This window comes from Thunnus albacares, chromosome 5 (genome assembly GCF_914725855.1).
Source record: "Thunnus albacares chromosome 5, fThuAlb1.1, whole genome shotgun sequence".
Classification (NCBI taxonomy): Eukaryota; Metazoa; Chordata; class Actinopteri; order Scombriformes; family Scombridae; genus Thunnus; species Thunnus albacares.
Window position 1 is genome coordinate 6724239 of NC_058110.1, and position 24407 is coordinate 6748645.

Consider the following 24407-nt stretch of genomic DNA (forward strand, 5'->3'; position numbering starts at 1 on the left):
ACGCTTTTGCTGTGGCAATTTAGTTGAATATAAACGTAATTTCTAGGAGACACAAGGTTGCACAGACACAGACAATTAATTAAGAAGTGTAGAAATGCAGAAAAAAAAGTATGTTGATATGAATTGACGTTTATTTATTTAGTCCTCCATGTGTAACGATAAATCGGGCAAAATGTGTTGTTGTTGTGCTCACAAGTTGTAATATAATGAGCATCAATAGAAAAAACATCTTTCAGGACATCAGGGGCTACTACAATCATTCAGTAAGGTAACTGTCAGTTGTTCATTGTTTAACTCTAAACATTCAATTGTCAGTTTAGCCATTTAACAGTTTTGCTCAAGTAGGCTACATCAATGATAGATGCATGTGCAGGTAAATTGCGACGTTTCTTCCAGCCACTGAATGGTGAAATATCCAAATTTCAGAAAAAACAAACTGATATCTAAATCCTAAATTTATTGGGATTTAAGTTTACGGCTTAAATGAATAAATGTGAATAAATAAATGTGTGTGTATTGCAAATACTATATGTGGTTAAGTTTTCATACTTTTTGCATTTTTAATTTAATTTCCTATTTCGATTTTTTCCAGATTTTGAAGTTCACTGACATTTTAATATTTTGTCACTAAGAGTTGCTCGACTTTTTCATGTTTTCTCCCCTTGTAGCCTATGTCCTTACACTTTTTAAGGTTTTTCTGCTTTTATTTTTGACACAACAGTTGGAGTTTTGGATGTTAATTGCAGGCTATTGATTGTTAATCTTCCATTGTCACATTTATGGTTTTATTTTCACAACGGTTGACGTTTTGGATGTTATTTTATTTTTATTTTTGTTATTTTATTTATTTATTTTTATTTATTTATTTATTTATTTTATTAGTTTATTTGTCATGGACATTGTAACAGGTTAAAATAACATGAAACAGATGTATTGCATATAGGATTTATAGCTGAGGCTAATTTGTGACCCCTTTCCCTGGTTAGGCTTTTCTACTTAAAATAGTCATAACATATCACTACTAGCAATACATTAATTAAATAAAGCTCATAATAAATAGTGACATTCTCAATAACAACAGTATTTACATCACATAACAGTCAATTTACATGTGTTGCATATGTGTGCACATGTGTATGTTCCCTAATTCATGGCAATGATGTATTTATGTGCATAATATTTATCGGTGTATGTGTCCGTGTACATACATGCAAAGTCCGTATCAGTGCATGTATGTTTATCTGTATGTATCTGTTCATGTACATGTACATGCACATGGACACAGATCACAGATCAGTGATCGCAGGTTTGGTTTTGTTTCAGCCAATGTTTCACCTTTTCATGAAATGTTTTCAGATCAGTTTGTATTTTTATTTCAGTTGGTAGGGCATTCAAAAGATGTATCCCTTTTGCTGAAAAAGATGACTGACCAAAAGTCATTTTGCGCTGGAATTTGTGATTTTTAGCTATAATATCATAAAATTGACTTGATTGACTTTAAAGTTATAATTAAATCTTGTGGACATACAGTGCTTGCTGGTAATAAGTGTAGTGTATTTTATTTTATTTGTGATCAATAAATTTCATCCTAATGTAATTCCTCAGACTGTTTTTTTACCTTCTGTTTTACTTCCTTTCCATATGACAAAATACACATGGTACACACAAAAACATCTAGTTGATGTAACTATTTGATTTTTTTTTAAATTAACTTAAAAAACACAAAAACTACAACAACTGTATTGACATTTGATGAAGTCAAATTGTTCAGAAACGCAAGAAAATATGAAATGTTCAAATGCAAGTTTAAAAATACAACAAAAATGTATACAATGCATTGTAAAGCAGTATAATACATTGGAATCTAAAAAATTATGTTTTGTAGATATAAAGTGCTCACCGGTAATAAGTGAAAGTGTATTTTTCTTTAATTTAATGTATGATCAAGCCAATAAATTTCATCTTAATGTAATCATTCAGTCTGCTATTTTACCTCATCTTTTACTTTCTTTGACAAAACACACCTTTATATCCCATGGTGCACACAAAAACATACACACAATGCTCAATCTCATCCCAATTAAGTGGAGTCTTAAAGCAAGAGATCAGATCCTATCTGGACATTATTTTGTGTGTTTTCCAGTTCCCCTTGTAATGCGTTGAATAAGCACTGCACAGTCAGACCTTCCAGTGTCATGAAACAAGGTGGCTACTACTTCACACCTATCATGGGATGGCAAAGATGCTGGGCTGTGAGGGCATACAATATTTGAGACAAGACTTTGTACCTCATATATGCACACAACATTCAGAGCTTGACTTTATAATACATCTTCTTGGCTGTTTTTCTTAAGAGAATCCAGTTTATAAATGCTGTGCAATGTATCAAAGTACCAAACAGAACCAAACAGAAGATGAGACCAAAGTTGGTCTCATCTTAAAGAAAATAATGAAAATGTCCTTTAATTATCTAATCATTAACACTGTTGATGATATACTGTACACTATACTAACATGAAACCCCTAATGGCTGTAATGTTGAACCTCATTACAGCCAAAAACATATTTCAGATAGATATTATACATTTAGGACATACAAATTATTACCAGCATTTGGCTTTTGTTTCGCCGTGCTTTTATTATTGATAAATGTGGGTATTTCCAGCATCTAGAATTAAGTCTGGTAACTTCTGCATAAGCCTATTTGTGGACTTGAAGGATTGTAGGATTGGGCAGCCCTCACCACTCCAGACTCAGATGGACCTAATTAGGGCCCGAGCCCAAAGGGCGAAGGCCCAATTGTATTTTGTGTGTTTGTTTCTTTCTTCTTCTTTCTTTATCAGGGCCCGAGCCCATGGATGTGTAAAGAGAACTGGATACAGGAACAGCACCAGGCTTTGAAGCAAATTTGACTTGGCTCCAAGTCTAGGATCACCAGGTACAGTCTGACACTTCTCCCCTCATTTGTTTTGCTGCTAATAATGTCTTTTTTTTACTAAATACCAAGATTCCTACATAAAGAATACACAGCCGGCCTAGCACTTGCACCAATAGCTCCGCTTTCCTCTTCTGTGGTTGCTGTGTGACATGTTGAGCCCCAGTCTGCCTCTTCATTTCCCCCTTCAGTAGGGGCCAAAGGTCACATCATCACAGAGCTGAGAATGTGAACACTTTTTCTCTTCTGCACTTTTTTTGTTGTTGTTGTCTCGCCTGGATCACACACATGCATGCACATCCCACACATGCAGATATCTTACACACAATGGCACAAACACCCACCTTCACATTCCTTTCTCTTTTCTAATTTAGTCATAGCATGGGAGTCACCTCAGCCTTTTGAATAGACTTGACCTCCACGGCCCCGGTTCAAAGTCTCAACCCAGTGTAATCAAACTTATTCTGACTCATACACAAGCAAAGTGATCTTTCTGTTCATACAAAAGTTACTGACACAAACAAACAAATATAGTTGTGTGTTATTCCTTGTATTAAAAGATCTGTCTGATTTTGTGTTCTGAATCCAGATTAAGTATTCTCCTTAAAAAATATGAGTTAGGAACATAACAATCGTGCCTTTTTAGTATTTGTACATGTGTCTCAATCACCTCACTCCTGGGCTGATCTCACCTTTATTTTTTTTTTCTTTCAATCTTCTTTCTTTCAATCAGTTTTATTTTCTTTTATTTTCTCTGTTTCTGCTTGTACATCCTGCATTTTTCCTCACTTATGTTTACTTACTCCTCAGAACTTCCTTCACTCTCTAGAAATAAGAAGCTTCAATTTTAAAAATCTGGCAGTTCATTCAGCAGCACTTAACAACTTAATATAATGACAAAAACTTATAAACTAATAAAACAAAAACAAATCAGAAGCAAAAGGAATTCCATGTTGTTGGTTGGGGTTCATGTCTATTCAGACAGTTGTAAGTGCATATGGTATTTGCCTCTAATACATGTAAAGCTATTGAGCTGAATGTTGAGATGTTGTGGGGTCCCTCTGTGCTTCTGCCTTTGACAGTGTGAGTGTGGGGCCATGTGGGCCTCTTATTACCAAGCTGAGTGTGAAAAATGCTTTCCAACAGAGAACTGCCTTAGATCACAAACTTGGATTAGGGAGTAATGTTACGTTTTCCTGTTTTTTCTTCAAGGAATTCTTTAAAATGGAAGAAATTCACTTTGTCATTTGTCAGACAACAAAGCAGTTCTCCCTCTGACCTAGAGGACTTTTTTAGGCTGCCAAAGCAATCGTTGCTGTGAAATGCTTTCTAAAGTCTAGAGTCAGTCTTTTCATTTATTCTGTTCCTTTGCCTTCCTGTAACCACTTTTATTTGTCTCAGAGATTGGTTTAGTGTATGACATGAACGATGCATGTTCTCGCCCCTCAGTGTGTGCGCCCACACACACATACACACACGTACACACGAGTCCTGTCCTATTCAGTGAGCAGTTCTCTATGTTTGCAGAGAAGTATACAAGAGGCCTTTTTGCTCCTGTGTCACAACACAATCAAGACCCTTCTACTGTACTGTACCTCTGAGAAAACCAACTACACTGTGGCAGCAATGGTAGTTTTTATCAGTTAAAGGTGTTGTTTTTTAAAGGTGTGTTTTAATACCAGCCATTACCACTTGGGAGGCATAATCATTTTAATATTTACTGTAAACAAAGAAGACAACTGAGGCTTTAACTATCTGCTTTGACTATCTGATAATGGCAGATGGAAAGGTTAATCGAAATAATCACTTCCAACAAGTAAAAAGTGTAAATTTGAAGAAAAAAATCATCATCTTAATTAGCAATGGAGATTGTAGGGAAATTGCTCTTTATTTTGAGAAATGCTCAAACAAACATTACCTCTGATGTGAACTGCCAGATGCCAGGTGTTTTGCTAATGTTTTATTGATTGATTGACTGATTGATATTCTCTCTACTTTGCAGTGACCATTGCTCAGCAACCGTTGCTAGCACCTTTTGGCAGGTTGTGTTGTAGCCTTTAGTGTATTTCTAAAGTCTGAAATGATTGTCAAAGTTGAAATCAGTTTGGTTTGACTGTTTTACTCCTTTACTTTACAGTTGCAGACATTTTGGGAAGTAAATATTTTTCCTCTTTAATCTTCATATTGCAGCATAAATGTGACTGGTAATGATCCACAAATAAATGAGGGTTTTTTGTTTAATCACACAGTGGTGGAGGAAGTATTCAGATCTCTTACTTAAGTAAAAGTACCAATACAACTCCATCACAAGTAAAAGCCCTGTGTGAAAATCCTAAGTACTCAGTATTTTATTCATTAGGAAGTATTATCGGCTTGATGTAGTTAAAGTATAGAGGTGGAGCTAGTTTGAACTACTTTATATACAGTTAGCTAGTTAAGTCCAGTGGTTCCCAACCTAGGGGTTGGGCCCCTCGGAAGGGTCTTGAAATGATTAATGGGAGAGGAAAGAAGAAAAAACACTTCTGATACACATCTGTTTTCAGTTTTTGGACTTTTTCTCTAATCTTTGATTTTTGGTGAAATATTGGATCATTTATTGAAATGAAACAATGTGAGAAGTTTAGATTTAAAAATCACTATTTGTTGGAGCTGTTAACAACTCATAGACATCTGAAATGTGACCCCAACTACACACTGCTTTTTGTAAGATGTTAAAAGCCAAAAAGCAACGTGTTGTATTTTAAAAGCTTGTTATATTATCCAGTGTGTCAAATCTTCATGTGAAAAGTTGTCAAATAAATATAGTGAATTAAAGGTCGTTTTAATTTTGCTTTATTAGATGATTAGATATGAAGAAAAATCCATATTTTCACACAAATGGGTAACATCAGATCAGCATAAAATAAAAAATGATAGGACCTGTCACTCCAGTCTTATGGATATGAGATACATACATGTATAAATAGACTATAAACATATCTGTAAATATGCATGGATACACTGTTCAATGTGTACTGTAAGGCAAACATTCTCACAGAATAACTTCAATTACTAATTTATGAGATTAATGGTTTATTTATGTACAGTGCATATATGACAAATGTTTAATTTCATAATAGCTTTTTACATAAAATGACCAGAAAATGTCATGCTACATTTAATACTTGAAAATTTGTAAGATTAAATTGCTTTATTGACCATGACATACATTACTGGACGTTATTTGAACAAATCCTTCCTGTAGACACACTCGGCATGTTAAAACATTTTAGAGGTCAAAGTGCTCAGTTGCTGCCACAGCAGCATAACTGAAGCAGAGGTGGTTAGTTGGTCGATTACATAAGGGCACATCAGCAGTGATTGTATGGATTGTGTATGTACTGTCACCCTCCAGTTGTGAGCTCCCAAACATCTTCCTGTATGACCAGATATGGAACCAGCTGGTTTGTGGCCATCATGAACTTCTATCTTCAAGGCAGTCTCACCTTTACTGAGCTGAGGACCACCAGTATGTGGATTCCTTTTTTAGTGTTTAGTCTCCTCCCTCCACAGGGTGATGACTTTTTTTCATGGCCATCCCAGCCTTGTAGATAGCCAACTGCAGAGCAGCTCCAGCTGGTAACTTAATAAAACCATCCTCTGAGATGTGATTTATTCTCAGGTAACCCCCTGGCTGGTGGAGAGCCACTCCATGGAGGTGGGAGAAGAGCAGCGGTAAGTCGCTGGTTAGTGTGTAATGAGATACCAGCCTCAGCTCAGTGGGGATGTCCATCTCCTCAGAGTACTCAAAAATGGCTACCATGTATTTGGAAAGGTCCTGCCCTCTGCCTTTGGCTCGGCCCACCTCCTCTCCAATAAGGTGGATGGCTGCATCAGAGCTGAAGTTGTTGGACCCAAAGCACAACCTTCTATTTTCCTCCTCATCTTCATCATGACCCTCTGACTGTGAAAGCTCAGGTCTGTGGTTGAGGCCCCGAGAACAGATCACCAAGACAAAGTCGCTCTCCTGGATCTGCCGGCAGTGCCAGGCCATGCTGCCCTCCTCAGCCACACTCAGAGAATCCCACAGGTCCAGGCACACCTTGGAAGAAAAAATACAATTTGACAACAAACTGATCTAATGACACATTTAACCTCCACCCTTATCTCATATCAAAGAACTGAAAAGAATATAATCATTAGCATCTTGGAAAGATGTCACAAAAGTAATATCTAGGTATGTCTGAATGTTTCTGTCTGTCTGATTCAATCACCAAAATATGATCCTTTTAAGACTAAAAGTTTGATATAAACATTTGCAAACCTTTTGCAAATTAGAGCTATGAAATGTCATGTCCTAGCATCTCTCGCCTGTCACCATCTAATAAAAGCATAAAATGTCCCAAAAACATACTTTCAAAAAGTCCACTACCTGAGTGGCCATGTGCTGCTGTATGAAGGCCCCCAACTGCATGACTGCTTTGACATGGGCAGGGCCGTCATAGCCACTGTAGCAAATCAGGAGACGAGGAGGGGTCAGCCTGTCTCTGGGCAATGATACCACCTCCTCCGGAGTCCCGCTCTCTTGATGCTCCTTGATAATATCTGAACAGATGACGATGGCAAAGACAAACGGGAGGTATAGGATGATTTATTAACTTTGCTTTCATGATATGCAAAAAGTGATTTTACACGAGGTGGTTTAATCTGTCTGTGCACCTGGTTTTATGTGGAGTTTATTCATCCACAGCTTTGGCTTCCTCGTGGTAAGAACACACAATAAGACTGCAAATATGGCTGCCACAGCCAGGCCCAGTGGAAGCAACAGGGCCAAGGAGGGAGTGACAGAGAGTGGCGTGACCACGTCTGAGGAGAGAGGAGTTACAGGACAATTAAGTAAAAACCTTAGCTTTTCTGCAAAAAGTTAGATGAGGACATTGATATGCTAATTATGGAGATTATTTTAGTTTAGCATTAAGACTGGAAGGGAAAACAGCCAGCCTGGCTCTCTTTGAAGTTCAGAAATACACCTAGCCCGCACCTCTAAAACCAACCAACCAGGGAGACTGCAGGAAGTCACTAATCCCAACTCCCCTTAAAACCACAAGCTGTGATTTTTTAAATGTACATATTAAACAAATTAATTAGCTGTGTGCCAGGCTAGCTGTTACCCGTACTTTCAGTCTTTATGCTAAGCTAAGCTATCACCTCCTAGCTCTAGCTCCATAATTAGCATACAGATATGAGAATGGTGTCGATTGTCTCATTTAACTCTCGGCAGAAAAGCAAATAATTGTATTTCCCAAAATATCAAACTATTACTTAAATGATGAGCTGAGAGGATTAATCGCATCTTAATATGTAGCATGTATTAAATATTGTCTTTGTCCAACAGACACTTTAAGTCTCCACATCTCCATCATCAAGTAAGATTTTCTGAATATAAAGGTTTTGCATAACACTTATACTATGATAAATTGTTTGTGTGAATTAGCAGTAACAAACCTCCCCGACCTTTTTGATTGTGCATGACCTGAACATTGAATATTTTCCTCACTGCATCCATTTCGTTAGCTGCAATCTGTGACACAAGAAATGTTGGGTGTGAAGTTCATTCTTGACCTTGGAAATAGTAGTTTGACAAAATAATCTTGAACCTGCATGAATCCATTTTTTTGTCACTCGGTGCAACACAACACTGACATAGGCTATTGTCACCATCTAATTTGATATGGTAAACGTGTTACCAAACAGCAGATACAGAGTAACATTGGCATTAATTTGGAGTTTTTTGGCCATCTGACAAATGTAAGTCCAATATTCACAATGAGCTCAAAGACACTTAAGTGCTCCATAAGGCTGAATGGAAGTGCAGAGTTGGGTGAAAATTCTCTGTGGGGTTGTCACTACGAGCGTCCTGCTTTCACATCACACATAGTCATTTGATCCATTGTTAATCTAAAAATATTGATGAGTGCAGCTAACTCAAGGTCCACTTACTTGCTTTTTCCTGAATTTTCAACTACATCTCGCTAAGTTCCATATAACTGAGCCATCTCTGTGACTGTGACTCTGTGACAATCTTCATCTGCTGATTAAGTCCATGAGATGTTGTGGAAAGCTTATAAGTGGACCTTGAGATTATCTTTTGAAACTACAAGAAATGTTTAAAAACAAATAACTTAGCATAGCACATATAACCCTTTTTAAAAACTGTTATTTCAGTATTATTTATCATTGAATACAAAGCCAACTGAGGTTTTTATTCACAAAACAATGTTGTATGCACTTCCAAAATCCACTTTTATTTTACCTCGCAAGTGTAATTGGTTCCTTCGTGGAGGTCATTCAGCTGATAACTGTAGTGAGATTTGTTTCTGTTGGAATTCTAAGGAAATTAAATTAGTGGTTAATAGTACAATTATTAAGTTCAGATAAAGTCAGATATACATACCGTAATATAAATCACAGAGACAAGGTATTAATCCACTGAATAAAAACAAAACAGCAAAACAGCTGCAGAAGATGAAGCCACTCACTGGAGTTATCTCTGTGTATTTCTTTATGCCATTTGCGTAGCACATTGAGAAGTAGCTTCTGATGCCCAGGTTTGGAGGAGCCAGGTTGAAGGTCACAGTGATGACAGTTCCTTTCTGCTGGACCTCAATATGTTTGGGGTACCAGTCTGCAACCAGAGCAGAACATATTGACAAATGTAGAGCTGATCACAGCTGACTGAAGCAGACCAATGCCTGATTCTTGTGCTTGTGTGGATTACCGAGGATCATACGGAAATGAGAACATTTCAGAAGGCACTGGAGGTGAGAGAGTCAAAGTGTCAAATGTTTTCGCTCACCTTTTTTGCATTGCTCAAGACTGTTCTTCTCTGCACACGCTGAAAAACCATAATGTGCATATTAAAATGACTTCATCACAGATTTGACAATAGTGTTACTGGAAGATAAATGAAGAAAAGTGAAATGGTTATAGAGTAGACAAGCATGAGATGTTATTATTACTACATGCACTGTAAATAAGCCAACAGTAGTGGATTTTAAAGGTTACACTGAGGAAACCACAAACTGTGCATGCTTGTCTGTGTATCTTATGTCTTATGAGATCATATCTAGCCTGGAGCTCAGGAGTCTTACAGCGTGTGGTGAAGATCTTGCTGTGGTAGAACTTCTCCCACTCCTCAGGCACTGGCAGAGCCATGACTGTAACAGCATACTGAGATCCCAGGGGAAGGTGGGGAAAAGGGTCTGATTTGTACACCTGCAGAACACAGCAGCAGTCATGACCTTATTTTTCTTTAAACATACTCCGCACACATAGGTTCTGGTGATAAAAAATTTTAACATATGCTTTGTTAATTTCTGAGAAAGAACTTATTACTTACATATTATCTTATGTTGGTTTAAACTGCTTTATAGCCTGTCTTGTTTTTTTTCTTATTCCTGTTTTTTTATCTTATTACTTTTTTCTCACTATTGGTTTTCATACTGTAAAAGAAAAAGTTGAAACAACATATGTCAAGATCTATCCAATACAAAAGAATGCATATAGAAAAAAATATCCAAAAACAGCTTTGTTCAATCAACTTGGTTGTTATGTTTCTCTTTTTATAAGGTTCTCTATGAATAGTTTTCATTGTCATTGAATGTTTACTTATTTGATATTGTGTTGATAATCGATATTTCATTATAACATGATGTGATATGTGATGTGATATAATTGTGTAACATTAGACTATTTATGTGAAAATTGTTACTTGAAATATTTTGATATTCAGATATTTTGTGTAATATTAGACTGTTTGCATCATATTTCCTCAATAATAAATTATTCTATTTTTCTTTTAAATATTATTTTAAAATAAAAAAAATCATAAAAAATAGAAATTTAAAATTCTGTAAAATATTAGTAATATTAAGGTCATAAAGATATTTCCAGTTTCAGCTCTGGAATGTAACCTTTCTTTTTGCACAATTTCATTTTCTGACACAACTGTCTACCAGATGTCAAGTCCTTTGTAATTTTTGATCAGAAAAATGCTGTATACGTACAGTAAAGTCATGTAAAAACATAACTTTAATTACGTAGATATTTAAAAAATATTTTCAAAAATAAATCAATCTTAGACAACCTTTAATTGTGATTGCCAGTCCTGAAGATACACATCTTTTAGTCTTAGGTTAACCTGAAATGTAAATGTATTCTGGATGGATATCAGGAGATCCAGTGATATTTAACAATTATAACCTTTCTTGAACAGTAGTCTAAAAGCTTCTAAGGAACTAAAGTTGGATACATGATGTTGAGAGCTTTGGGTTTTATGTTTTGATGTCACCAAATATGTGATTATGTGTTGTTCTACCTTACAAGCTGCACAGGACTGTCTGTGACATCATTTGCCTAATTGATGCAATCAGCTGGCACGATCTATTTCATTTGGGGTCGTTTCCTGACCCCATCCTGCTCCTGATGATGGTTTTAAAGTAAAACCGAACGCTTCAGACCGGAACAATGCCTCTGCTCTTTGTTCGTATCTGCACAATCTTACAATAAATATAAAAACCCATATTCATCAAGTATATTTCTAAACATATAAATCCATTTTGACTGATAATTAGCATGTTCTTACAGTTTCTGTAGCAAGTAAACACACCACACTGTATCCACTACAGTGATGTTCTCATTGGATATTTTGTTAATGTGGCTCTAATCTCCTCCCTCACCATCAGTTCATATAGAGTTTACATGTCTACTTATGCAGTGTAGTGTGGTGTATGATGTCATACATGGTGTGCAAAGTCCTTCAGTACACTCTCGTAATAAAAGGCTTCATGGAAAATGGGCTTCTCTTTAAAGGCTGACCTGCGAGTCTACACATAACCCTGTTTCAGGTAAAAACAGATCAATTCCGGCTGTAGACCTTTGTTACAGGTCACACCCCTCTCTCTCTACCCATGTTTCCTGTCTCTGTAGACTTTCAATTGTGAACCAAAGGCAAAAAAATTAAATAGGGATGCACCGATCTGACTTTCTCAGTCCTGATACTGATACCTGGGCTGTGGGTATTGGCTGATACCAGTGGAGGATGGTCCATAGAGGCAGAGGAGGTTGATCCTCCTCTATTTTTTGAGAGGCAAAAGGGAGATCAAAATATAAACATTTTTTTACAGTCTATGAGGAGGACGGGTGCCTGCTGTCCTCCGCAGGGCAGGATCTCTTACATTGGACTTAATGTCAGTTAATATTCAGTTTTTTTCATGCTAATCTGTGATTGGCCATGACACGTAAAATGACGCTCCAAGGGAGGCTGTCCTCCCTTACCAATCAACAACCAGAATGCAATATTGACATCGAGTTGGTCCAATGATAGTTTCCAGAACTCATCTTCAATTCTCTCCACTGTAAAGCAGAGTACCAGCAGTAGATAGCTCCTTGCTTAGCCATTGCAACAGCTGGCTTGTTGTAGCAACCTGAAGGACTCTTTATACATCCATGGAAGGACTGTTAAGGACTGTTGTTAAGCTAACGGGATAAATTATCTGGACTGGGCAGCGCAGCAGCAGCAGGACGCTGCCGGAGAGGCTGGAGAGAGAAGCAACCGGAGAAACAACCAGGAGAGTTAGCTTGTTTGTCATTGTTGCTAATGCTATCAGACTGGTTAAGCAGCAGCCATAAAGTAACTAACATACAAGATGACCAACAGCTACAGATGGACGTTATGACATGAATACTTCATCTCCATGAAAGAAAGAAGAAGATGTCAGATAACATGAGTCAGATACAGCTTCTCTCTGTCTCTTTGGTTGCTAATTTAATCTCTGATGGTTAAATGTCTCTGTGTGGCTTTTTTGTGTTTTTTTATCTCCTTAACAAGAATGCAGCAGAGATTATATAATTTGTTGTGGGTAAGATTAGTTTGATTGTTGAAGTTACAGTGAGCTGTCTGGACTCATTCATTCGTTTTTAATTGAGTGGTTGTTCAGTCACCTGATGTGTGATTAGTGAATGAGTGCAGGAGGTCTGGCTGCTTGCTTCTGACAGTTTCTTTAGTTCGTTTTGAGCTGAGACGTATATTGAGTAATAAGCTTAAAGTAACTAGAATAACAAGTGTTAACTAGTGGTGTAACTGATTGTAGTTGATCCGTGTTCCATAATGATCACCCCCCCACGGTTCGGCAGGCATATGAACTGCGTATTAATTGCAAAATTCAATGTCTCATTTAGGACAAAGTAAACAAACTGCTCTAAGTACAAGTCACGGGCAGACAGCGTGTTGCTAACAGGGATTTTGAAGAGCAACAATCAAACCAGCATCTAACGGGTCTGATGTGACATTTGAGTTATGTTTACCTGCTTTTTAATGTGCTGCAGCTGAGCAGCTAATTAGCTATCTAGCTGCTAACTGGCGTTAGCGGTGAATGTTTGTTATCATCAAGTTTTGATGATGTGGACAGAGGCTGTTTCGTTCACTGTTTAAAAGAGGAAGGTTTCATGCCTCATATTGCAATAAGTGAGCATTGAATATTTTATATATTTTATTTTATTTTATTTAAACATTGGACATCTTCAATGTTGTTTTCATTTAAGACCATGGGCAAAAGTCCCTTGCTGTTTCTGGCTGTAAGTGTGTTACAGAATAAATGGAAAACAATGTTTTATTTTTCTCCCCCTTTTTTTCGCTGATCCTAATAATGATCTGATTTGTGACTCAAATCCGTGATACGATCCGTACCGTGAGTTTTGTGTTCATGTTAACACCCCTAGTGTTAACATATCAGCTTTGTAGATTATATTTTGTATGTTGTGCACATATTTCAGAGTGTGTAAGTCACGTATTTGATACATGCATTAATATTTTCTGATGTGAACCTACACTTTTAGATCTGTGAATGTTTTTAGTGTTCAATCTTTCTTGTATTCAGCACTGATCTGAACCTGTATCACATTGCCACAAGCTTTGTGCTACTTTATATATTTCTGTATACCAAGAAAATATATAGGAAACACGTGTAAATCATGTGATATGTTGTCTGATATGTTGTTTTTGGTGAGAACATAAATTTGTTGTCACAATAGAACAGTACTATAAATTTGAATTTCACTTTGTTGATAAAATGACACACTTGAACCACTCCATGGCTAAAATGAGCACTTCTTGTCTCTTTAGAGACAGTATGTATATGCTAAATGTATTTAAAGAAGCAGCCTTTTCACCACTCAAGCAAATTGTTTCATTGGCATATAAAATTGCCCCCCACCCCTCCGATTTCATCAGGTGGGACAATGATATAGTTTGATGCGGTTTGTTGTAAGATTCCATGTTGGTTTTCCTCCTGTCCTCGCCAATTTTTTGAGTCACCAGCCGCCACTGGCTGACACCAAGTACTGATTTGATACAGTCTTTAATTAATAAGCTGTATGTCTCACTGTGTGGAAGACACTGGGATCATTCTTTTATGTGTAAGACAACATCAGGCTTGACTTAAACATTGCTTTTCTAATTTTGTAAAACAAATAAATACATAGATATAAATGTACTGAGTTGTTATTTATTAAAATAACGGTATCCAATACCAGATCGGCCCATTGTCACCAATACCTGATCAAGCTATTTGAGTCAGTATCAGACTGATATCAGTATTGGTATTGGTGCATCTCTAGAAAAAAAATGCAGAAAAACAATCTTTAAAAAAATTTTTGTTGAAGAACATTCAACATATGAACATTCCTTTGAGTAAAAACTGTGAGAACTACTGATGTCAAAAACAGCATACCATAACAGAGAAAGAAGCCAGAGGGGTCCTTCCTACCTTTTGAGCATGTGAAGCCGGGAGGGAGAGGTTACGGTGAAAGAGGAAGAGCTGACAGGCAACACTGGGCCCTCCCAAAGCCTGAAGGGACACCTGAAAGCCTCGCAGGAAGGTGATCCCTGCAGCAAACATAAAAGAGACAATGTGAAATCACTGTCACAGCATAACCCGTCATCTATGCTGCACATACTCTGATGTCGAATACATGTTTGTGCTGTATGTGCTACACCACTACCGTGCATGGTCAATTAAGCTTTTAACACAAAAGTCTGTTACTCCATTGTTACCTGTCAAAGCTTCAATTATACATTGAAAAAATCTGAAGAGCTGTCTCTCACACTATAAAGAATTCTTGTCGTGCAAGCCATAGTTTCCATAGTTTTCACCTTTCAATAATTCACTGAACGTCACCTGAAATAAATCTTATTACTGTCAGACCCTGATGTGAGAAATTAGTTTGGGAAGGTTACTCATGTCTGACATGAGTCATAGTCTTAAAAACCAACCACTGTATGAGCCCCACCCAATTTAAAGCCATGCTTTTGTTTTATGTCCTTAAAGCAACTGCAAAATATGCACATTCTCACTTTAATTGGCTTTAAAATATAGAAGAGAGTGTATTAACTTCTGCATCCATGTCAAATCACAGTCCTCTAATGCTTGATTGTATTGTAAGTTGCTTTAGATAAAAGCAAAGCCAAATGACAAAATGTAGTGTAAATGTAATATACCATAGTAACTGGGCTTCCAGGAGACAACAATAGTGTCAGATTCAGGGGCTGGATCATACACAAGCTCAACCTTCACATCATTTGGTGCATGAACGTAGTGCTGACAGATTTTAGGGTCATTTTCTCCCAGCAGCTCAAAACATGGCCATGGAATACAACCTGAGAACAGTTGACATAAACATAAAATCACAATGGTGTCCTTGGAAAGATATTCTCAGTACATTATTAATGATTTCTATACAATGCAAAGTTAACATTCAATACATTTCAGTGCATCTACAAATGTGAAAGAAAACTTGATATTTAAACAAGATTATGCTAACAGCTCTCTGAGGGTGTACTTAGGCAACATGTTGCTTTGAGCAATGTCAGCATGCTAACATATCCATAATGACAATGCTAACATGCTGATGTTTAGCAGGTAATATTTACCCAGTCCAACATCTTAGTTTACTATGAGCATGCTAGCTTTCCAAATGAACACAAAGCACAAAGTATAGCAGAGGCTGCGAAGATTGTGAAAATTCTGCAGTATTATACAGTAATAGATATAGTATATACCAAAGTATTGGACAAATTCAAATTTTGACTTGATAGTGGCACTAGAGAAAAAGTCAGGGGCTCATCGAAGTGATTACCGTGAATCATTCTGGACTCAAGTCACAGTTAATAACATCGTTAAAAGAAATGCACTGTAGCTGTCTTACAGACATGTTGATTCAACTTTATGGTCATGGAGGTTTCAGTTTGTGATGCTATTGAAGTGTATTGCTTTACGAGGTGTTTCTAACATTTGATGTTGTGGTGGTGAGTGGTGAGTCAACCAACAGATGAGCATTGCTATTCTCAGAGCCACATTGCTAGCTTGGCTAAAAATAAACGAGGATATGTTAACTGTCAAAACCAAATAGGCCAAGTGTTGTTGATCTTGTTGCCAGCAGTAACACTAAACATTCATGTTAGACAGCAAATATTTGGCTTGGGATTGTTTTGTTTTTTTTCATGTGTCATTAGATGTAATAAGGCATAGGTGTAATACATTTGGCATTTATTTTGTTTGACCTCAGCAATGACAACAGGTCATGTATAGGTCTTGTATTTGCTCTTTAGGTTTGCCTGTGTTCTAATCCTAATATGAAGTGCAAACAATGTGACATCTGCTCATTATGATGCTAATGCTGTGTTAAGAGTTAAGTTTAAGACCAGTGAGATACGCTGTGAGAACAAGGTGAACCACATCTCTTCTCATCTTAAGTCACTCCTGCCGAAATATGTTTTAGCAATTAGGTTATAAGTGCATTCTGTGCTTTAACGCAGTTTATTATTGTAATTAGTCAACAGTAGTGACTGATGCACTGATGAGTGCAGACTCCAGACAGTTGTAGGTGAGCTGAGAAGCCAGTGCAGCCTGTCTGAACCAGACTTACTTCCAAACGCCTCAATGGAGTTGAAGCCCAGAGTGCTCTTCACATCATCTCTGGTTATTCTGCAGTATTCACATCCAGGCCCTCCCTGCAGTAGAGATAGCAAAAACAGATTTAAATTGTAGCACTTGTAGTTGCATTTTTACTATTGTATATTGAAGAGAATTCCATGTCAGCTAAACAATTTAGATACATAAAGATCAAGTAATTGCATGAGGCAGGAACATGGGACGAACATTTTAAAAATGTATGAACACGCAGAAAGAAAAACAGATATATTTTTGTGAACCTGCATTTAAACATCACATTAGATTTGTTCATGGTAAAAACAGGTCCAGGACTATGTACATTCCTTGTTCAACTGCCAAGAGTATGGGGACTGGGTCAGAGACAAGAACGTGGAAGAACACACTCTGATTGTCCATGAGAAAGATAAGGACTTAATAGCAGAAAAAAGCCATACACATCACAGTTAATAAGAAATGCACTGCAGCTGTCTTAAAGACGTGTTCAACTTTATGGTCATGGAGGTTTCAGTTTGTGGTGCTATTGAAGTGTATTGCTTTACGAGGTGTTTCTAACATTTGATGTGCTCTTGATATAAATGTAGCTAGGGGATCATCGAAGTGATTACCATGAATCATTCTGGACTCAAGTCACAGTTAATAACATCGTTAAAAGAAATGCACTGCAGCTGTCTTAAAGACATGTTGATTCAACTTTATGGTGATGGAGGTTTCAGTTTGTGGTGCTATTGAAGTGTATTGCTTTACAAGGTGTTTCTAACATTTAATCTGCTCTTGATATAAATGTAGCTAGGGGATCATCGAAGTGATTACCATGAATCATTCTGGACTCAAGTGGTGGGTCAACCAACAGACGAGCATTGCAATCAGGTAATCAATTTTCAATTAACTCCACATTGTCTCCAAACTCAGAACAATTCTCTGTATCTCTGACCTGACCTGGGGTCCTGGCCAATGGTCTTAACAAGCTCAAAAACTAACTGTTCCTTATCTAAAGGCATTAGTATGCTTCAAATGAAGTACTTGTAGAATTGTCAAACATCTGAAACCCCACCACCCCACAACTTTCCGACATCAGAACTGGGTAGGCTGCGTCTGACAAAAGAAGCATACTGATGTCTGTAACAATGCTCCTGTATTTCATCTGAAGCCTCTGTAGGTGTTTGCAGTTTCCATATGCATTCATGACATTTAGATTATTTTTAATGTAATTTTACCTTATTGTATTTTTTTTCTCTAATGTCATATCCTTAACTCTGTCTTTTTCTCTTCATGCTGTAAAGCACTTTGGATCAACTGTGCTGTGTGTTCACTGTACTTTTCAAATATCTGCCGTCGTGACAAATTGCTGTCACTATGCTGCAATCTTTGTGAAATTACTAGCACACTGGGAAACATTTCAAAAATTCACTCATTTCAAAAACAAAATGTAAAAAAAGCAGCTGCAGTCACGTCCTAACTGCCATATACTAAAAGAGGTGTGTGTGTGTATTTTAAGTATTCATCCACAAAAATGAACTATATAATCATCCAAGTGTAGACCACATAAGGGTCTTTGATTTCCAAACATCTGCATTTACTTTAAATCAAGGGATCAAACCAGATATCAGCACTAACAGCGCTGTCAGAGTGAGTTAATGGGGGATCATAAACCACAGTAATGATAAAACAATATGGGTCTGTTTCTGAATGTTCTTAAGACAAACACATTAAAGCATCCTGTTACAGTTGAGCAATATCAGAACATGTGAGCCAAAAATGTTATTACATACCTCTACGTAAGATACACACATACAGATAGCCGACTTGTTCTGCAGGTTTAGAGACCATAACTAGAGTAACAGGTGGGGAAAATGAGAGAGTAAGAAAAAGTGCATCTGCTTCAGGCAGAGAGAGAGAGAGAGATAGAGAGAGATAGAGAGAGAGAGAGAGTGTGTGTGTGTGTGTGTGTGTGTGTGTGTGTGTGTGTGTGTGTGTGTGTGTGTGTGTGTGTGTGTGGTAGTTAAACTGTCAGGCTAGGTAATAACTGCCAGGAGGTCTTTGTAGTCTGAATATTTTCTTGCATGCAAGCTGATGACAGAACGTCAACAACAACATCCACATTTTTAATGTGCACTTCAGAAAGGAATTCTTCCACACTTTGACAACGTGACAATGTGGGTGACTTTTCAATACAGCCAAAATGAATCTAGTCACATATTACATACACTGTCTATAAAAGGTAGTCTGTGGTAGCCCTGGGATTTTGAAATAGTGAAAATGACAAAAAGGGTCACAAATATCAACATCTGCAAAAATGTTTTCAGTGTAAAACTCAGTTTACAGTCAGTATACACAGGAGAGATTATAGAAACTCAATACAGAACAAGAGAAACTACCCACTGGCAAAATGACGGTGTGTGTCAATCAAAGCAGTTTGCTGTGAAACACACACTAACCATAGAATTCAGCTCAAGCTGACAGCTGTGCATTCCTCATTTGTCCATTTACTTCATATGGACGCAAACAAGTCTCTGCCAGAGGCTGAAAACAGTGCACTAAGACTCAAATCTATGATGTGTGTAATTCTATTGCCTGGAGCTATTTATATTTAGAAATATGTGCACTATATTTCTGACATTACACACAAAACTGAACTGAAAAATGTACCACAAGAAAGTCCTTTTTGTCCGATTTTGGGTGTTTTCAGCAAAGGTGGAGGTTTTGTCTTTACATAGCAGTGAAACAAATATGGTGCAAAAGTTGCGTTGATCCTGAGTAGCTGTGAGACACAGCAAGTAATTTTTCTCAGTAAAAAGACATAAAAAATAATCTCTTTAACATTCAGGAATTTTCAGAAACACTGGACAAAACCAACTATGTACTGTATGCGCAGTGTGTGTGAAATAAATAACATCAGTTTTGAACAAACTTGTCCTCATAAACTCAATGTTTTCTGCTGGGAAATTTTTACAGTTCTTCCTAAACTTACACTTGCTGAGAATTATAGTATATATGTCATCTAGTAACACTGGTTCCTAGCCTTTTTCAATCAATTTTTTTTTTTCTTTTTTTCAATTTTTTGGGATCTTTAAGACATAAAAGTATCCAGAAACTCACAAGCAAAAGTTGAGAAAAAGACATCATTTTATGTAGCTGAAAAATATTTCTTGTTTTCTAAACTTTTAACTCACAACCCCTCAGATTTATCTGCGATCCTTCTCCCCTTTTTACTTACTGTTTTTTTTGGATGTTAATTCCAGTAATTCACATTAGAAAAGAAAAGATTAGAATAAAATCTGAAAAAAGATGTTAATCCCTCATATTTATGTTGTTACCACTAATGGTGGAGCCATTAGTAGTTCCCAAAATTTTGGTCACAAAAGCAAACATGACAGTAATGCAGAATGACATTTTTAGGTTTCTGGAAACAATTGATTGCTTATTTGCCAAAGACTGTGGTGCCTAGAGAGAGTAAAAAATCCGCAATTAAATACTTCAAGTACTCAAGAACTTGTTGGAATAACAAAGTGCATTCCAAAATTTATCCAAGGCTGTTTTAAAACAACTGAGTATGATCCAAAGCCAGAGTCTGATTTGGAAAAAATGTGAACCAGTCCTTTAAGTACAGGTTTGTTCTCTGAGCAGAAGTGCTTGGTTTAAAGCTGGTATATTTCCTAGCAAAATGAAAACAGCTAAAGTCATATCTACAGTATATATAAGGCTGGTGATAGACATGTATTCTCTAATTACAGACCTGCTTCTTTTTTCCTCATAGTTCTCTAAAATGCTGGGGGAAAAAAGAATTCTATAAAGAAGGAAGGTTACATGGGTTATGTTCACCAAGGCTCAGTGTTAGGTCCACCATTGTTTTATTCTGTGCATAAATGATATGTGTGAGATTTCCAAAATATTAAAAATCATATTATTTGCAGGTGATAAAAATGTATTTTGTTTTGGGTAGAAACAACTTTTGGATACAGTGGAAAAGGAATTGGAAATTGGAATTGATTCTAATAAACTAACACAGTATTTAAGTAAAATCAAATTATAGTAAAATTATAATCTTTGGAAATTGTTTAACCAAAAAAAAAAAACTCAAAAATCAAACTCATAATAAATTCTGTTGAAATTGAAAGAAAAGTCAGTTGCAATACTGTATAAAGTTAAAGATCTTGTATTGTTCACTTGTGGTCCCATATATAACTTCCTGTGAGCAAGTGTGGGGAAATGCATATAAAATGAATAGGCTACTAATCCAATCTGCATACTTCAAAAGAGAGCCATAAGAATTGTAAACAAAATTACTTATAGAGAACCAACAAACTCACTCTTTATTGAATTATAGGCTCTAAAATTTAAAAATCTGATCAACTTTAAAATGATTCAAATTATGTATAGAGAAAAAAAACAAGTATCACCTGAAAGTTTAAAAAAGTTGTTTAAAAAGAGAGAAAGACAATATGATTTGAGAGAAATTTGCATATTCAAAAACAATTAGTAAGGAATAATGTAACAAACCATTGTATTTCAGTCAAAGGAACAGCTGTAGTGAGGAACTGAAAACACGTAGAACACTCAGTAAGTTAGAAAAAATGTTTAAAAATAAATATTAAAATGGATGATCAGAAAGCAACACTGACATAGAAGGACAGGGTACAGGATATTTAAGTTGTTGGGTGTTGTCTTGTTTTGCTTTTGTTTTGTTTTGCCTTTATTGTTTGATGAATGATGTTACCTTTTGAGGTTAAGTATGACGTGTTGTTAAAGGCATGGGCATTATAAACTGTAGCTTCAGTTTTCCTTTTTTGGACTGCAGAAATCTTTTAGGTTGTGTTGTTGTGTTGTTTTCAACTGTGGTGTTTGAGTATCTGCCTCCTTTTTATGTATTTATGTATGTGTGTGTATATGAATTTGTATATTTATACATATGACCTAAATATTTCTGTTACTGATAGCAGACCTAATTATTTATTTTTTTTAATTTTTTTGGCATCTCCTCTACTGTAAAGCCAACAGAAACAGTGTAAACAGATGCAGCTGAGGGGGGAGAAGCAGCAGAGCTGACCTCACCATAAGTATATTCCAGGTGTGCTTCAGTACTTTGAGTCTGAAGACATAAAATCCTCCCGGATTAGACCCCAAAATGAAGAGAGGAGATTAATGTAAATAAATATGTGCTGCAGAAGGAGCCTGCTTTTATGTCAGTAGCCTACCAGTGTTGGGCAAGTTACTCAGGAAGTGTAATATGTTATTACTCCTTTAAAAAGTAATAATATTACTTTACTTATTAGGCTACTTGGTATCAAAAGTAATTAGTTACGTCACTTGTTATGTTAGGCTACTATAAAAAATAAAATAACGCAACAGTATCTCCACATTCAAGCTGATATCGTGTGCAGCTTCTTGTTTTGTTACCTCTGTCCTGACATATTAAGCAATATGTTCAGAAGTAAAACAACGACTGTATCTCATGAGCAGAGGCTTCTCAAACCTCTCATCAGACTGTCTGTTCCCTGTAGAGGTGAGAACCAAACCTCCCAGACTAAAAAGCACTCCACAGGCGCGCTAGATGGAGTCAGTGTTGTACTTCATGTAAATGTTTTTGACGTTTGAGAACTGGTTCAGAGTCTCAACTTCATGCCCCCCCTGAGCTCAAATAGTCCATTACTTCTTTTTTTGTCGAGTAGCTGTCCTCGGGCTCTGTTTTAAAAGGAAAAAGATCCATTTCATCATGGCGGGCTGATCGTGGACATACAGGCAGGAGCAGCTGTGACACTGTGCTGTCAGAAGATCCCTACCCTCTTCTGACAACTGGCAGCTGCAATGAGTGTCTTTGCTGTCCAGTACACCAGCAAGACGAGTCTGGATGGTCTGAAAATCTTCTTTTGCTGTGATGATGAATATCATTATTTTGACTGCAATTGTTTTGATAATTGTACTGACTGCTTTAAAGACAAATAGCCTATTACAGTGCAGTCTGTTCCCATTATTTATGAATGATGCAATACAACAAATCTACCCAAATAAATTCGCAAAAAGAGGTTTGGAAATATAGGAACACCTTCACAATGACATCTGGAAGGCCAGTTGTCATTCTTGAGTGAGAGGGTGTCTTTCAAGGCAACTGTCCTTATCATCAGAACTTCGAGGGTTGGTCCCATAACAGCAGTTACCCTCTTGTAACATGTCCAGTGCTGTTGTAAGTGGCTTCTTGACGGTGCAGCACTCTGTCAGGAATTAGTAGCCTACTCCTTGACGAGGCACTTAATTCCCGGTGATTCTGGAAACGGCCTCGTTAAAGGAATTCTACCTTGACGGTGTTGGGACGTAAAATGCACCCCTACCGTAAGGTGAGGGGGATTTCACGGCAGGGGTGCATATTACTACTCAACACCTGTGTGTTTTCGACAAGTTTCTCATTCCTGCGCTGCCGTATCAGATGTTTCAATAAATCTGAATCGTATTTTTCACGGTTGAATGCATTGTACTGCTCACACAAAGTTTACAACTGACGACAATGTTCTGTACATCTTTGACTGAGAAATAGTGACAATACTTGCAGCTGTTTAAGTAAGCTTATCTCCCTCACTCGTCCTCCATCCTTCGCTTATCTTCTCGGCTGGTAGCTGACGTGCGCTGACCTGCCGTGCGCACGCGTCATCAAAAGATAACCTAATTTACATGGGACAAAAAAACGCAGTAACGCTGCGTTACTGGGATACACGGTAACGTCCAATACTAGTCAGCACAGTGTCACAAAAACATATTTACACAGTAGGCGGGAAACCTTACCTCTTGGATACACTCCAGAGTGCAGTCCTGAGGAGTGATGGCTGCAGCTCCGACACCATCCTGAGCCCAGAGTGACCGACCAAGTACCAAGAGCTGATACAACACAAGTACTGCCTTCCACATGCTGCTAAAGCCAACATGACACTGTCCCACTGTGAGCACCAGACCTCACACACTCACAGTGGACTGAACGGCCATGGGCCGCTGTTACCACTCAGTGTGAACAAGTGAAGTCTAGATGTAGAAGTGTCCTCGATGGTGCGTGAGAGAGAGTGACAAGAACCAGGGAGGAGGCAGAGGAGAAAGACGATGAGGGGAGTGGTGTCTTCAGGCTACGGGTGGAGGTGCAGCCAGCATGTTTTAACAGTTACGCTGCCCAACTAGTTCATTTTGTGCTGGAAAAGCAGAAGGCACATGGCAGGTTTATTCCAAAATACACTGGGTCAACAGCCAGATCCAAGAAAACCAGGTTTACATTCCACATCATCACACGCAGGAACATGTATTCAACAAGAAGCAAAAACATCCAAGTGTTGATTCCAAAAGAATATAAAGTTTTCTCTTCAGTCCAGCGAGGTTCATTTTATTCAGCGCAGATACTACAACATGTTTATGAGCTATATAGATATGAATGTGGAGTTGTTTTCACAGGAAACATCGCATTGGCATTTCAAATACATTTGGGGAAACTAGTATTTCAATAACCAAGTTAA

General features: G+C 37.2%; 1 protein-coding gene across 2 annotated transcripts; it reads right to left on the reverse strand.

The window, feature by feature from the left end:
- Positions 1-5751: 5751 nt before the first annotated feature.
- Positions 5752-24317, reverse strand: si:ch211-207e14.4 (interleukin-17 receptor D). 2 transcript variants are annotated; one of them, XM_044352110.1, is made up of 12 exons: positions 23695-24317; positions 16898-16982; positions 15471-15629; positions 14740-14858; positions 10066-10189; positions 9771-9809; positions 9454-9599; positions 9228-9302; positions 8429-8495; positions 7634-7780; positions 7347-7519; positions 5752-7016 (listed from the first exon to the last, which is right to left on the reverse strand). In XM_044352110.1, the coding sequence occupies exons 1-12, from the start codon at positions 23815-23817 to the stop codon at positions 6468-6470; spliced, it is 1806 nt and encodes a 601-aa protein (XP_044208045.1). In that variant the 5' UTR covers positions 23818-24317; the 3' UTR covers positions 5752-6467. The 2 variants fall into 2 exon arrangements, with proteins under 2 accessions (XP_044208045.1, XP_044208046.1); XM_044352111.1 differs by lacking the exon at positions 15471-15629.
- Between the last annotated feature and the right edge of the window lie 90 nt (positions 24318-24407).

What these genes read in the sequence shown, in the direction of transcription:
- si:ch211-207e14.4 (XM_044352110.1), bottom strand. Translation starts at nt 23,817, where the DNA reads ATGTGGAAGGCAGTACTTGTGTTGTATCAGCTCTTGGTACTTGGTCGG. An exon ending in CTCCATTGAGGCGTTTGGAA is followed by an intron (nt 15,630 to 16,897) that starts GTAAGTCTGGTT and finishes AACTGTTCTCAG; the next exon opens with GTTGTATTCCATGGCCATGT. An exon ending in GGTCATGCACAATCAAAAAG is followed by an intron (nt 7,781 to 8,428) that starts GTCGGGGAGGTT and finishes CTCTCTCCTCAG; the next exon opens with ACGTGGTCACGCCACTCTCT.